The following is a 17,200-nucleotide window of genomic DNA, read 5'->3' on the forward strand; positions in this document are numbered from 1 at the left end:
GTAGCTCTCAGGTGACAAAGACATTAATACAGTCATTCATACTCCCAGAAGGCATCTTGGATGGGATCACGTTGCCCCCTGTGCCGCCTGAGTGCAGCAGAAATGAGACACACAAGGTGCCTCTGTGGAGCGCAGGGAAGCTGTCAGGGGGGTGAAACCTGGGAAATGGAGGCAGTAAGAGGTGAAAACCTCTGGGCAAGCAACTGCAAGGTAAGGTGGTACAAAGAACACTCGCTAGAGGAAGAATTCCTTTTAGCAGAGCAATTCTTGATCTCTCAAGTGAGCACTCACCTCCCCTAAAAATGTTGCATGTGAACAAATATCATGAGAAAACACCCAAAATATACAGTTCCCAAGCCTTCACCTGGTTTGGAGTGCACTGCAGCGAACACTGCGACATCCTCCCTTCTATCAGTTTATCTTATAATTGACCATCGATACAGTACAACTCCCATGGTAACTTAATTATTCAGCAAGTGTTTACATATTAAAGATAAGACAACGGTTAGCTGCTGCAATGCAATTTGATTTTATCTGCCAGGAAACGTTAAAACCCCTTGCTACAGAAAATATCTTTACTGGAAGTCTTGTACTTGCGTTACTGAGAATTGAATGTGGAATCTGATTTTACTTGGAAATCAAATGCTTCCTCTTCGAGTAGCATCCCTACACATCCACCTGGGAGCTGCTGGCTGCTCAGAGAAAAAAATCCAGTTACAGGTAAATAACCTTCAGGTTTTGATCTTTTGAAGCCAGCCTCTTATTATAAAAAAGCAGATGAAAGACGAGAGGTTCCCAGTGCAATGCTTATCCAATTTACCAGCACTGAATGCAGTCAAAGCCTCATCTAGCTGGAAAGCTGGTCGAGAAAACATTTAAGGACAGGCATGCAGTACTAAGTCATAATAATATCCATATTGCAGTACACTTCAGAAACTGAATTTTGAGATCCAAACCACTCCCAGACCAGAGACCAGGATCCTCCTCAGGCAAGACACAAACACTCAAAAAATCCTCACTGCAGCTGTCGTGAGTTATTTGCACAAAAGCTGCATGAGAAGATCCACTGTAGCTTTCTTGCTCGACACCTGGAGGGATTTGCTGCAACCATCCCACACCCACCAGCCCCTGCCCAGCGCTGCCCACGTACAGAGCTGGTCCCATTTGGGCATCTGCAAGGCCAGGGAGAACCCACCTGCAGCCTTACATGCGACCACAGTGACTTTTATACAGAAAGCAAAGATGTGAGACCCCAAAAGACTTGGGGGTGAGGAGCTTTTCAGCCTCAGCACGCTCTGCAGATGGGCTATGCCAACCTACAGGCTGCTGAGGTTTCAGCTCAAAACAACTGCAAAGTGCCAGGAACCACCTGAAGGTCTGGATTTCATACAGGCACCTTGCAGAACCTTAGACCACAGCCATGGAATCAGGCTAAAATATCCTCCAAGCCTTGAATAGTTTTAAATGGGTTTCTTATCCATACCACTAAATAAAATCCAGTCTGGGCAGCTACTCACATAGCTCAATCCAAACAAGGATGAATCATAGAATCATCAGGTTGGAAGAGACCCACCAGATCATCGAGTCCAACTTAATCCCCCAACAGAGCTTTACAGAAGTCAGCAGAGAAGCTGACCACTGACTTCAAATGGGTTTAGGACCCTCTCTCCAGGGTATCCTGGAATAAAGTATTCCCTCCATGTAGGCTTGTCATACAAGCATAAATCACAGAAACCTGTCCTTGCACACACACATAACATTCCTCTTTGTTTGTTTTGTAGAGAAATCTAAATGGCTTCAAGTACACCTGCTGCAGTGCTAACAGCTCCTGATCGCCTATTATTGAGTGTTCGACACACTTACAGTCAAAGCTATTGCTTCACGCAGGGAAATAAGATTTTTTTTATTATTATTCCATTCTCATTCTTCTCCTGGCTGTTTGTTTTACAGCTGTTCCAGAAATCAGCTTGTATAGGATGCTCTAGCAGCTGTGGTACCAAGGGAGGGGCATTCAGCAGTACAGTCACAACCTCCAGGTTGCATAAGGTCATCTGCATACTTTGTTTCTTCTAAAACTATCAACCCTCCTCCTCTGGAGCAGCGCGATCCCGCTTAACAAACTTTTGTAATTCTATAAAACAAGGCCAAATTCTGTCCTGAATAAATCATTGACCAAAACTCCTACTGACTTTGCTATGCTAAAATTTGTCCTTCCGAACTCCGCAAGGTGTGAAACCAGCAGCTTCTCAATCTTTCAGGTATTTGGGGATATACTGCCTGTTACTGACGTGCCACATCATCGCTTCCCTCAAGAGCTACCCTGGTTATGAAAACAAACCTGGCTCACCACGGTAGCTGCTGTGTTTGCACCTCGACTCCAGCAATATTTTTAAAGCCAGTCCTATTTAGCCAGTGGGGGAGGCACCTCCAAGTCTGATTTCACTGTAAGCATCCAAGAGGTGAGGTGCAGACAACTCCACTGCTGCAGACTTCTCTGGTGCATTGGAGATTTCAAGGTGAAAACTCAGGTGAGCTCACTATAGGGGGGAAAATGCAGATGGAGATGGGTTGGCACCAGTCAGAAAGAAAGAGCTGCAAATGCTCATGCTTCTCAGTCAAGTTTGATCTAAGGCTCAACTACATCTTTGGCAAACTCCAGAAGAAGACACGACCTGACTCCCAAAAAATGTTCTTTATCTGGCCAGAAATGGCCCAGCCCTGTTCAGGTCTCCAATGTAAAATGGATCGTTCTGTAACAGAAACTTAATTATGCTAGGACAAGTTTCCATGTACTTTGTTATCATATTGCTTCCTACTCACTCCCTTCTCATTAGCAGAGGAAAGATGCACCAGCCTTTCAGCCCTGTGTCACTACACAGGGAACACACGTGTGCACAATATAAAAACAAGAAACACCTGGGAAGATACAGGATAACAAGAACTGTTTTCATAAACCATCAGAAATAGAAAGGAACAGTTGCCCTATTCTTTCCTTAAATGTTTTGGGGTTTTTTTATAGAAAACACGGAGAACCAGCCTGATGCTTTTCTTTAGCTCTCTCTGAATAGTACAGATCTGTTTATTGACTGCAAATACCCCAGGTTACAGGAACAGGCAGCCTGAGCAACATCAAAATACAGCATTTCAAGTTGGTTGACCTCCAACAGGGAGAGCTCAAGTAAAGGAACGACTCCTGTTAATTATGATGAGTCTGTTTCATACACTTATTGATCCTATAGCTTACACTCACTATCTAGACTGACTCTGCCAGGGGTGCCGACAGCTCAGGGCATTTCCAGGGAGCATCCACAGCACATCCCAGAATACAGGCAGTGCATTCAGCCACCAAGGGAATCCAGGAACGAGAGAGTCTCAGACCATCTCACCCATGAGAAACTGTACGAGTTCTGCAAATACAACTGACCTCAAACTGACCACAAATGAAACGGATTTTTTTTTATTTGAGTTGAAAAATGTAAATATATCTGCTAGGGATGATGCAAAATGAAACACCGTTTCTTAGGTGTGCTTTTTTGAGGGGAAAAAACCTAACCAAGCATTTTGCACAAAGTGCTTGGATGGAGAGAAAAAAAGACCAAACCCCACCTATATAAAATTTCATGGGCCAGCCCTTTCCTCTTTCGGCGAGGCTCACTCCCACACCACTCTGCTTCCCCTGCAAGCATTGCTGCTGCTTTAATTTTTACAAGAGACCTGCAGCGCTTTGGCTAATTATAGAAGCCTGGATCAGAGCTATGCGTAAAGCAGCTTGATGGAACCAGCTGTTAAAACAACAGCTGGATTTCAAACTAGCTGTGAACATCCAGTTTCAGCTCACAGTGGTGCTACCCCCTCCCCAGAGATGGCTGTCAATGTCTTGCCCAACTGGTCCTCCTCCTACTATTGATTTCTCTCCACCCCATTGCTGCAACATTCATGAGTTTCCTGGAGAGCATAACAGCAGTTGCTGGCCTCTCACCACGACTCAGACAGGTAGAAAAAAATAAAAATGCACCCAGGTTTTCTCTAAAAGAAAAGCTTTTGCGTGTAGAGCCTTTTCCTTTGTCTGCTGGTAGTGACTTTGTGTGGTGTCTCCTTAGCAAGGCTGTGAAACAGCACAGCATCTTCCTTCAATTTTAACTGAGCCTCACGAGGCAGCGTTACTCTTACAGAGGGGCTGCACTGAGTCTGAATCAGCACTTCCAAATTGCTACCAGAAGGCACTGAAATTCTGCTCCAGGTCCTGGTCATATGATGCCTGCCTTGCTGAAATGTCAGAGCATCCTGGCACAGAACAATGCCACGTGCAGGTTCCTGTCACAGGCCTGCTCCCGTCGCAGGAGAAAAAAATAATAAGACAAACTCTGTGATCTCCTATTGCATCCTTCTCCTTGGTTTAGTTCACTAAAGAGCTCTTTGATGCGCCTTGTCTTTACTGCAGTAAACTCCCAGTTTGATGTTTAAATCATTTGTATTGCAAAGCTGATACACTGAGCGAGGGCTGAGCAGGACCCACGACAGGCAGATCCTCAGGAGGATCCTCTCCACTGCCTTGCCTGGACTCACTGCTGATGCTGCAAGGGATACTGTTAGTCCAGCTGGGGATTATATCTGCTGTTGGTTCCTTTAGTCGATTTTTTTAAAATGCATCCCTTTCCTTCCAAGACAACTTGGCTTAATATTTATTCAGCCTGTTGCATGAGTTTTTACTCCGCTCTGGATGAGGTTGTAGAGAGCAGGAGAGGTGACCTGCATAGCATCACCCCTCTCTGGCACACTTCCCACGGGAGCGGTGTCAGGGCACACAGAGGAAGAAGTAGTCATTTGTTTTAAAGCAATGACTACATTTCCCTCAAACCTCCAAGGAGATGGGGAAAGGTTTCTTGGAGCAAGTCCTGACAGGGAGTTGTGTAATGTTAAATTCAGGATTATAATGGAAAGACACAAAACAGAAGCTGAGCATCAGCAAATGGTGTCCTGTCTGCTTTAGCTGAACATACTTTTCCATAGTTTCCCTCCATTTCAAATTTTTTTCCAGAGACTTCGAGCTTAAATTATTCCTCCCCATTTGACAAAAATGTCGGGGGGAGAAAAAAAAAGAATCCCAGCCATTAGCCCCCCTTTTCTGCACCCAAATACACAGCACAAGTGCTGGCATGTGGGTGCAGATGTGGGAGCTCACACCCACCCACTGGGGCATCACCCCCTGCCCTCCCAGGGCTGCAAATCCCGCACCCAGGCACGCCAAGGGGTTGTGCTGGTGAGGACCGAGCCATGGGGGCTCAGACCCGAGCAGCATTTAACCCAGGAGCACATGTGCTCCAGAAAGGCACCATCTCCGTGGTGAGAAGTCTAACAGCTCCTCCAGCCACAGGACAGCTTGGGATGTGGGGAGGCAGCTCCCAGGGACCAGCGCCCGCTCAGCCTGGTTCCCAGTGTGACTCATGTCCCAGCAGCTGATGTCAGTGACCGGAGAACAGAAACCCTCTCTGTGGCTCCAGGACCATGAGAAGGAGGTTTCTGTGCCAGGCAAGGTTGCTCGCTGGAAGCATGCTTGTGCTTTAACCCCCTCCTGACAAAAGCATATCAGCCTCCAGTACCCTTGACATTGGCTTGGGAGAACCGTGGGATTTGCAGTTTCCATTCAGACACTCACATAACCACCTCTCTGCTAAGCGTTCTTTGATTAAAACCTCTCCAGACCAGGGCTGCATTTTTTTTGGTGCCTCTATACAGCATCCAGAGTCCAGAAAACTGGATGGAATCTGTGCGTAGCTCTTAAGCACCCTTCAAATCCAAAAATGCTCTTGTGCTCCCTTAACATGCAAACAGTGATGAGGTTTTTATCCTTTGTGGAGAGGGCTAGAACCCTGCTGCCCCTTAGCTGCCATTGAACCTGCCCTCTGCATCCTCCCCTGCCACGCTCCGCACTGCTCCAGGGACCACAAGAGATGCATTGGCAGAGCTGCGCAGCACCAAGCTTGCAGCAGGCTGAAAACTCAGTCAGGAAGCCACATTTTCTGGTACAGTCCTTGTGTGTCACAGGCTGTGGTGCCAAATCATTTTATACGCTGGGATAGTGAGGCAGAGCAGAGGTTCGTGCCAAAGAGGTGCAGTACCCCTGCGCCCCAGGCTCCTCATTCAGACACAAATCCAGGCACCTTCTAAGGTCACCTCATCTTCATATTTCCAGTTCCCTCAGGGTGCAAGAACAAACTACAAGGTAGTGTCAGTGCCAAGCAGAGGAATTGCTCGTGGTTTCACCTGGGCAGAGTGAAAATGCAGCTGGACTTTGGGATCGAGCAGCCAAGATTTAATAGATAAGGGCAGGATTGAGTGCAGAGATTTGTGATACAATTCTTGCTGAAATCTAGTAAGAGTAAAGCCTGATGCTTTGGTTCAGCCAAATACAGGAACCGGCTGCTGGGAATTTACTGGAAACTCTGATTTAGCAGAAGGCACCAGTGACGCAATCCTAGCATGCACACCAAGCACCACCACACACTGCAGGGAACTAGTGTCATGACTTCCTACCACAAAACACCTCCTCATTCATGTCCAAATCTCTGTTTTGCAAAACTCTACATGAATTTACAAAGTATTGGGCTACCCTGATTTTATCCTTTTTGGCTGCCTGGAGAGCATCCTTTAGGTCCCAAGCAATTGCTCTAGTTTCTCATCCCTAAAACCACCCCCGTAGACAGGGAATTACAGAGAACCCTAGTGACAGTGGTAGGAGCAGTGAAAGGCCGAAAAGATCAGCAGGAAGGGAGAGGCTAAAACAGTGGTGTCAAAAAGCACCTTGCAGTGAAGGATGCTCCACAGATCTGGTAACAGCTGCATCACGCCTACACATGCTACAGCCCTGCATTACAAAAATGAGCACTTCCCAACAAAAAGGGACAGCAGCAGCAAACGCTAGAGATTTTCTCAAAGCCCAACTCTAATACTTCAGCCTTTCAAGCATCAGAAGAGGATTTAATCCATTTTACAACTAGCATCAGATAATAGTGACATTAAAACGCAGTCGGAGCAAAGCAGCCACTCCTCTTTGAGACTAGTAAGTAGAAATAAATTAACTGATTTTTTAATATTGAAAATTCCTCTCTAAGGACTAAGATCAAGGCCTGCTAAAGCTTTTGACAGCTCTGTTTGCCCATCAGCCACGTGTGCATTGAGCTTAAACAGAGATTTACATTCTCAGAAACTCCTGAAAAACTCAGATCTTTGAATCGCGATTACAGATGCAGCAAGTGTTTTCAGAAGTTCAATTCAAATAAATGTCAGAAAAGCCAGTTATAATCATGCTTTTTCTAAATTTCTATATATGGTGTAACTCAAGGGGCAAGTTACTGCCATTATAGGAATTTTGCCAGAAAAAATATAGGAAAGGTAATATAAACTCTGTATTTGTATGGTACTATTCGCTTCACAGCACATAACGCAGGCTGGGCTCTAAAGGCATCTTATAATTCTGTGGCTTTAAAATTTTACTCCTATTCAAAGTCTAACATAACAATGTTTGTAGAGTGACGGTTCAAATCTCACTGCTGTCCCCAGAAACGCCTCCGTGGCCATCACTAGGATTAGGGGAAGACTTCAGGTACACTGATACAAACAAGTGCAAAGATTACTCCACTGCTCAAAAGATCAAACAGGTAGTGGAGATTATAAATTGATATTTCTTATAGAAGTGTTTATGGCCCGATTACAAACTCCTCTGAGCTGCTACTGCAAAACCAGTCGTGTTAATCAGCCGATCTGTTCCAGGATTGAACATCTGTGGAATCTTCCCTTGGTTTTGTGCCACAGCCCCTCAAACAAAAGGCAGGGAGAGTGGCGGCGGCTCCGCTCAGCCCTGTGTTGACAGCAAAGGCTATTTTTATCACAAGGAGATGTTGTAAGCCTAGGAGACTGGGGGAAGGGAAAGAAGGTGAAAGGGGAAAAAAAAATGTTGAAGTATTTATACACCTTGTCGGGTCATATAAGAGAGAGGCAGTGCATTGCCCCACACCACAGCCAGGCACACCTGCCCTGGCTCTGTCAGCCACACTGGCATTTAGGCACAGCATATTAATGAAGGTAATTAGTTCAGACACCCACCACACCCAACCCAGCCAGACCCCATCCCACAAGGCAGCAGGATGCTCCTGCACGCGCCAGCACACTCGCAAGGTACTGCTGTCAAGAGAAAGGCACCACCAAGCTCTCCTTCAGTCTACACCAGTGCCTGGTCAAAGCCCTGCAAATTATTGCTGGTAAGCCTAGAAACGGTTGCTTTTATCATGCAGTTTCTCTTATTGCTCTTAAGCTCCATTTCATAAGGAACCAAAGCTTATGTGAGCTTTGTCTGTCCATCTCCCCCTCTGACTTTTCAGCATCTTGCACAATTTCAGCCAGATGTAGCTTAATGCTCCACACTCTTGCCTATAAAGCAACGGGATAATTTAGATGTTTAAAAGTCAGCCTCATCCCTGCTTTCTGCAGAAACACTCCTGTAGCAGGGCGCTGACCTTCCAAGGGGCTGGCATCTGTCTGCTCTAACCTTAATGCTCAAGTGTGCTGCCAACCTGCTCTGCATTTGTACAGTGCTTAGCACAGCATCACCTTGACCACCCGCAGATCTTTATCTGGGAAAAGCCAGGAGATCTTCCCTGGAGTTGGTGGAAATAAACAGGAATATCAGCCAACAACGATAAAATAATTTTCATGCTGGTCTGCATAAGAGAAGCTGAGATGGCATCTGGCTGCCACTCCCGACCACGCACATAACTGGCTCAAATCATCCCCAGTGCTAAAAGCAGCTCTTGATTTAGCTGATAACACCTTTGCAAGAATAGATTCTCAATTTAACTACTTTTCTTAACATGCTTGTCTCATCAGCAGGTAAAGGATGCTACAGGAAGCACCGATGGCACTTCTCCCCTCTTGCAAGGTTCACACAACAGCTTTGTATCCTCAGGATTGAGTTGTTCCCACAGCACCACTTCATCAGACACTGTCATGGCTTGGAGGCCCAACACTACCCATGGTGTGATGCTCTGACCACAGAGCAGGTCCCCGGGGAGGGAGCCGTCTCCCATGTCAAGGGTTTCACACAGCATAAACCAACACAAGTGTTGATGGAGCAATGCTATGGGTTGTCTGACATGCAATAAAACCTGCGCCCTTCTAGGCTGCCGTTAGCACTGGTTTGTTCCCTGGGTGCTGCTCAGCCCTGTAATTCAGCGCCGTGCACAGCAGGAGAGGAGCTGTGCTTCTCAGGCTGTGGAAAAAAAAAAACAAACCAAACCAAAAAAAAAACCCCACAGAGTGGAGCCAGTGCTGCTCTGACATTCACAGCTCCCCGCTGGCTCACTGAAATGGGGTAAAAGACAGCAGAGGATGAGGTCTGTCAGTCAAAATAATTGGGTTTTAACTGCAACGCTGCTCACTGCTTTGTCTGATCAGGCCCAAAATAAACTGCATTACATCACTGCAGGTCAGACTGAACTAATAAGGGTATCTTTCTCACACTGAGAAAGAATGCATTTGTCCTGTGCATTTTCTCTCGTGCTTTGCAGTCAGAGCTCCTTCCAACGGTGCAAGCGCAAGGAAAAATTAATTCAGACTGCTGCCCAAATTATGCAAGAGCCACATGGAATGGAAAGTGCATATTAACAGATTTTACTATTTTAAGGCATTTTTTTCATGCCTCCATTTATTTTGCCATCATATTTGCAGACAAATTCAAAATAACATAGCAGCCAAGTAATCTCTAGGGTGCTGACAGAAGCCAGTACAAGCAAACAGGCGTCTTCAGTCAAACGCTCCTTTGTAACTGCCTGGGTAAGCCTAGAGCTCACCTGAATACTGACAATAAGATCTAGTCCGTAGCGGTACAAATTCAGGAATACAAACCAACAGAAGCTAAAGCCCTAACTATCTTTCAATTTGCTAATATGCCTATAGTATCGCCTAGATCTTCTAGCTTTCTCAGTTGCTCCACTGAAGCTCTCAGGCCATCTAAGGTTGCACAAACACCATATTATCTTACACTGCAATCCAACAGGCCACCCCACCCAGCTATATAACTACCAATCAAATAATCAAAGACTCCTTCAACTTCCACCCTGAAGGACAGGTTTTAAACCTTCAGCTGGTGTAAATCTGAATTCCTGCACCTTTTTTCTGGGCCCTATGACAACTTACACCAGCTACAGAGCTCCAGCCCCTCGTGATTAAAGAATGAAAGCAGTGATGCCTGTTGGCATTTATTACTCTTCACCCTTGCAAATGATGCATTCCCATCCTGAACGCCTTTGGGAACCAAATGCCTCAACATGAAAGATATGCAACAGCATCTGCCATGAGCAAGGGAAAACCACTACTCCCCAGTCCTACTGCAAGGGAATCGTACTGGCATGTAGAGCTGGCAGCAGCACCTTTTATCAGCTGTACCCTGCAGTGAATCTTCTGGTCCTGACTGCTCTTCCACAATCTGATAAATCAAACCCAATAGGATTTACTGGCCTATTTACAGGAAACACAAGAAGGCAGCATTTGCAACAAAGCTGCAGAAAGCTGCATGTGATGATGCTGTTGTTTGTGCCCAGTTTACCTCGTGCCTAGCTGGAAAGCACACAGCATTGGAAAGCAGCAACATCCTGGTCTAACAGCCTATAAATCATTGCTGAACTATCTCAATGCTTTCAAAGAAAGGGTGGCAACCGATTTTGTACAGCCCAGCATCTCTGTCTGGAGCATCAGCCCTCTCCAACTCCACCAGCCATGCGCATCCTGTGGACAAGCGCTTTCACAGTCCTAACAGCGAAGTTAAACCATTTTTCCTGACAAGTATTAAGAGATTAAATACCTGGCATTAAAAGCTCTCTCACTTTGTTTGCTGATGTTAAAGCAAAGACCTGAAGATGTGTTATCCCTGCCCACAACTCCTCCCAGGCTGGCTTCAGCTCATCCCAGGACACCGATTCCTCCTTACATCCCAGTGGTAAAGAGATGGGTCCATCAGGAACCAAAGCCAAGTTCACAGGAGCAAACGACTCCCTTTTGCTCTTTTGTAGCCATGTGCACATCCCATTCTCTTCTCTGTGGCCTGAGATGCATTAGAGCAGCTGCACCTTGACCAGTTTATACAACTATAGTGCCCCAGTCCTGCGGACACTGTTCCATTTCACTTCCTCCACATCTCCCTTGGTTAAAATAAAACTATTAGATTAAGAGGAATCAAAAGCACCCAAGTGAATTAACTTTCAGCAGGACTTTTGGGAAGCGTTGCAGTTACTGCTGCCTATCAACAGTGGGGGAAAATATTCAAGCTTTTTAAAATTGATTAAAATACTTTCACAAATTACTGAACCTTTCAATTGCCTGGAAATCCAGATCCAGACTCTGATGACAATTACCACCGTCCTCCTTTTCCATGAGAATTCAGCACCCATGCCCCATTAAACTCTGTTGAAGGGATAATTAGCTGGAGACTGTCAGTAATTTAACCAGTTCATTTATCAGAATGGATAAAGCCAACATGAAACATGTTACTGCGAGGGTCTTAAAACTGGTATTATTCTGTGCTGGTTTGCAACAAATATAGCTAGCAAAAAGGATGTGGACCATGGTGCTAATCGGGATTGCTGGGGTGTAAATAATGTTTTGCTTCATAAAGTCTGGCTAGGGCCAACAAATTATTTAGCTCTCATACTATAGCTGAATTAAGAGCTCAAATGTATAAAAGGGTGTATCTAAGAATCAATAATGGATCACCGAAGCATTTAATCACTGTTTTACTAATCTCCCCACACTATCTGAACTCAAACTGATTCCTCACACTAAAATCAATGGCCCTAATATACTCATTAACGATGGCTCTTTCGGAGGAATGAAACCATCAAGAGTTTGAAAAACTAACTGTGGGCAGAGGGGCTGAAAGCTGTGAATAGCACAGAGGCTTATGCTCCAAAGCTTCGTAAGGGAGCAAGAAACTCTAAAATTCCCTTACAGGAATTTCCACTGCAGTCTTCTACCAAGGGTAAGCATCTGTGACTACAAGTATAACAGCACATCCATGAGAGGGGCCACTGATGCAGGGACTGAACCAAGACCTATGGATTGACAGCCACAATTCCTCTCTGGGGTGAGGCTCAAAATCTTCAGCGCTGCCCACACTGGGGATTTCTGCACATGCAAAGTTTCTTTTTTTCCCAGTTCTGGTTCTGCTACCTCACATCGCTTTGTATCTTGTGAGGCAGGCTTTTCCTATCAGTTCAAGGGCTATGCAAGATCTTTTGGAGCAGCAATTGCCTTTCCATCCCACACTGCCTCTTATTTACATGCCTTACCAGCAGCTAAAGTTCGCTGCATCCTCCTGCCAGGCTTCCCTGCGTGACTATTTCAGCTCTGACCTGCACATCTGACATTCCTGTCCTGAGACTTGTTTCTCCTAAGTCTGTCAGTTCAGCTCTGATAGCTTCTGCGTGGCATCTACAGGCTCCAGACAGCCTCTCCCCGAAGGATTTTGTGAAAGACATTGAATTTCTGACCAAGGTTTCACCAGGCTGCCTGGAAAGGATGTTGGTCAAAACTACTCAAATATAGCATTTTCTTATTTTTCTATGCAATTATTGAACAAATAACAGAATGCAAAATTGCCTCTGGGATTGAAACATGGAATTAAATTTTCAAACAAACACAAGAAAATGGATACCGATGTCTCTATTAGCAACAAAATGTTTCATGCGTAGAAACGGGTTATCTAACAGCCCTCCAGGGAATTCAGAATGGTGAGAAAAACTGGTCTAAGCATCAGAAAGGAAAAAAAAAAAGAAAAGAATAAACGTACTCATACATTCAAGTGAGACACAAACTGGATTTGGGGTGGTCAGGAGGACATCCTTGTGACGGTCTCAGTGCACATGGGTACATCTATTAGGGACACGGTTTAGCTGTGGACTTGGTAACGTTAGTTTAACGGTTGGACTCAATGATCTTAAGGGTCCTTTCCAACCTAAATAATTCTGTGATTCTACGGTCTCCAGTGCGCTGCTTTCCTACAAGACATAGAGGTTTCCCTGAGTTCCCTTCTCAAGTCTGGGAAATAACAAACTCGCAGCATAACATCCCAAGAGCTGAAAACAGTGTCATCAACCAAGTTACATCATGCAGTCCAGAAGAAGCAGCTCCATTTGGCACAGAGTGAAGTACAAGTGTGCAACCACACCTGGGGACTGTTATGGTTCAGCAAAAGGGAGAAGCTGGCACTAGAAGTTTGGGGTGTGCCCCCAGCTTTGTATTGGTGTAACAACTTGGTCACCCTAAGGAGGAACCACCTGGCCAAAGATCCCCTTTGAATTTACTGACTAGAAGAATCAATGAATGACATCCCAGTTGCACAGGTCATTTGCACGGCGCCTGAGCTGAATTTTAATGATGGTACAATAAGCAATACACAACCTAAAAGCGCTCGCACAACCTACAAGCATTCATGAGCCATCTACAAGATGCCCACCAGCCTGCCTTCCCTTCCCCTCCTACTCCTTCCAAGAGCACTGTTCATTAAAACGGCTTACTCTGTTCTCTTCTATTCTGCATTTAATGGCTTTTGAACTTCAAAGAGGGGAGAAAACCCTGTTGCTTCACCATGCAGTTAAATATTATGCACCCACATTACTGAAGAACACCTACAAAATACACTGCTAACATAAATTCCCATTTGAACTCTTCCTATAATATTTTTCAGAGAGCTCAGAACATGCTGCCCTTCTTCCCACACAACACTGAAGCACGTACTTCACTTTAACCAGGTACACACTCTTCTTGGAGTCAAAAGGACTTATCATGTGCTTAAAATTATGCATTTGCCTGAAGTACCTAGCTGAATGCAGGCTTTTGTATTTAGAAGTTGTACAGTATAAATTGGAAACATTATTCTTGGGTGAACATTATACACACATTGGCAGATATATACTAATGTTATCTAAGAAATCAAAATATTTATGGTTAATAGAACATGTCCAACACCAGCAGGCACTTTGAAAATCTAAAATAAAAATGTGCACAATGTAGCACATATGAATATGGATACCCCAGCACACTGTGCATGCCTCACGTATAAAAAATAGCAGAGCAGAAATGCTCTGAACATAAACTGAGAATATATGAGATGAGATTTTAATTGTGGTTTTAATAACAGCAAACTGCTGGAGCTACCTGCTTACTATTAGTCTTGAAAAACAGCATGAAAATAATACTTTAACCTTCCATCTGTAACATGGCCTTTGCTAATAAAATTATCCAGAGTCATCCAAGCACACAGCTGGTGTCAACTACTTATTATGCAGAATAAATTAAATGCCAGTTACATATAGCAAAGGAATTCCCAGCTAATTTCACACACTTCCACGACAGTCCTTATGCTGGCGGAGCCACACAACAAACATGGTTGAGTCCTGCGTCTTCTCGTCAAATCCTGCCTTTCTGCAAGAAAATTATCTGATCCAATGCTCCACTAAAGCTTTTGCAAGGCCACCATCACTCTGCTCATCATGCTGGGAGCACTGAAATGAGCAAGGCCTGGGTCTTTGCAATTGCAAAACCCTGTGCATTTATTCTACTACAAGCAGACCATGTCCCGCTGACTACGCTTGATGTACTGTGGAAAGACAGCAAGAGAGATTTGTGGGACACCTGGCACACTTATCCCATTAACCATGCCAATAACCCTACTTTAACTTTCCAAAGGAAAAGTCATCTTGATGAGACAAACACCCTTGTCTCCATTTCAATCCAACTTCATGCCTTGCGCTACCAGAAATGAACTCACTGGTGCTTTATCTTGCTGTTGAACATCCCATAGAAGTCAACAGAAAGACTCTTGATAACTGATATATTTCCATCAGGTATTAAAATTCCCAATATTCTCAATCAAATAAAGGTAACGTCAAGACGGATCTTTCCCAAAGACCATATTTTCTCTTCCTACTTAGTGACATAAGAGCAATAACCAGTGTATAGAACACAAACAGAGACAAAAAAAGTGGAAGGTGCTGGACATCAAAAAACTTATCTGCCAAAAGTGTCTTTTGCTACCTGCAGAATAAGGCTCCTGCTTCTCGCTGTGAATGAACTCTTTTCGTTCGTATTTGGCTCTGATCCACTGTTCCCGCAGCAGTCTGGAAAAAAAAAAAATATACAGAAAAGGAGACATGGTCCAAGACATGCTAAGGAACAACTCAGAATCATCAATTCCTCAATTAAAATACTAGTGTGATTTAAAAGTCTTCAAAAAATTGCATGCTACTGTCTGGAGTTAAGGGTTTCTTCTGTTTCCTGTTGGACAACAATAAATCATTTCCTTCCACATCCAATTTTATTGGAAACTTATTAAATAAAACTAAAATAATAAAATTTACAGATTTAGCAGAACAGCACCCACCCAGCCTCTGTACAACGTTCCCTCAGTGTACGAATGATTTTAAACCTAATGTCCTCAGACTACATTCTCCAGTAAATACGATCACTAAATGAAAAAAAAACCCAACAAACTGGACACAAAGGAAAAATCTCTGCCCTGAAGTTATCAACATGAAAGCAGAAATCGGGAATGCCTCGTGAGACACATGTACATGATGGCATTTTGGCAGCCAAAGCTGCAGAGATATTGTCTCCTTGCCATGCACGACAGCTGTTCAAAACAAATGGTGATATATCAGGCTAAAATTGGATGCAAGGGCTAAGCCTTGTGGAACCAGGACCCAAACAGCAGTGGGTAGCGAGAACTCACCTGGCAGAGCTCTTCCAAACTCATTGCCTGTACTTGCAAGTTTAAGACAGACAGACATGACGCATGGTAGGAAACATTCCTATTAGGAACTCCTTTACTTTTCATGTTCAAAATAATATCAATGATTTATACACCATACACCAAGATCTTAACCTCCAAAAAGGGAAAAAACACCCATGTTTTATTATAGCATGAGAACTGGAACTAATTAAGCAGTTTAGATTTACAGTATGCTAGGAATTGCTTCAAACCATTTTTAACTGCACTTAGTTAATTGCCCTAGAACCTTAAATAGCCTTAGCAGGCAGAAATCACAGAAATAAAGGTAAGTATCACTGCAACTTCAGAGCAGACATTTAGAAGTGGCTTATGCTGATGACAGTAAAATATCCCCCAGTATTGGGCATGCTCCATAAAACCCACCAGACTTCAACCTATCAACTTCTCCACCAATGAAAACCATTGATATGTTTAAATACCTTTTCTTTTTTTTTTTTTCTCTGACCATGCAAATTTAACGCTATCTACTCAGCAGTCACATTCCAGAAATCTTCGAAGATAAGCGTACTAATTTTGCTTATGAAAATTCATCTGCCGGTACAGCAAACACACTTGTCAAATCTGCAAGACACTCATCAACCAGAACTATAGCTGCAATCAGTTGTGTAGCAGTAAAGGAGAAGATAATTACACATATTTTGTCCCATTCATTGTTGGTTTGGACACCAGCCTTCTCCCACAAGGCTTGGTGAGCACCATAGCTTCCCTGCACCCAAAACTCAACTGTGAGCTTCTGCTCTAACAGAAATAATGCACCAACTCTGCCTTTCCCCCTTCTGTTCCTGTTTTCATGACTGATCTTTAGTTGTTACAAACACATCTGCAAGTTTGACTGTGAACTCTGAAGATGAACACCCATCTCCCTTCTGCCGTCACCCTGCACTGTGCTCTAGTTTGGGTACAACCCATCTTCAGTTCTTCTCAGGAGGTTCAGATGCATTTTGTAGAAGTCTGCAAGGGTTAAGAAGCATGCTCTTTCTGGGTCTGATATCCATAACATCATAGCCTGCAATCACTGAAAACTGATGACTCGAAAGGTAGCCCTTAACTGCCTATTCCTTTACTTCTACCACTCAAAGCAACCAAAATTTAATCATAAAAATCAAAAACACAAACACTTAAAATTTATTATCCTTCTTGCAATTTTTTCCAGCCTGGCTACTGCAGAGAACTTGTTATCACTGTAGCCAAACTTGGACTTTTTCAACAAGATGATCAGGGATTTAACTGGAAGGAAGCAAATTCACACCACCCTCCGCTCCAGCTGACTTCAGTAGATTCAGCAGGAGCTGCAGCTGTTCTGATGCTCTGAAAGTCAGCCTTCCAGTATGAATGTTTAAATACAGTATAAATTAAGGTTCG

The 17,200-nt window shown here is 44.1% G+C and overlaps 1 protein-coding gene across 1 annotated transcript in view; it reads right to left on the minus strand.

The window, feature by feature from the left end:
* Nucleotides 1-17,200, minus strand: part of ADAP1 (ArfGAP with dual PH domains 1) — a 55,217-nt gene that overhangs the window by 18,725 nt on the left and 19,292 nt on the right. The window contains exon 4 of the mRNA XM_069870464.1: nucleotides 15,085-15,167. Coding sequence (XP_069726565.1) covers nucleotides 15,085-15,167 — 83 coding nt within the window. The remainder of the gene's footprint in view (nucleotides 1-15,084; nucleotides 15,168-17,200) is intronic.

This window comes from Phaenicophaeus curvirostris, chromosome 16 (assembly GCF_032191515.1).
Source record: "Phaenicophaeus curvirostris isolate KB17595 chromosome 16, BPBGC_Pcur_1.0, whole genome shotgun sequence".
Lineage (NCBI taxonomy): Eukaryota > Metazoa > Chordata > Aves > Cuculiformes > Cuculidae > Phaenicophaeus > Phaenicophaeus curvirostris.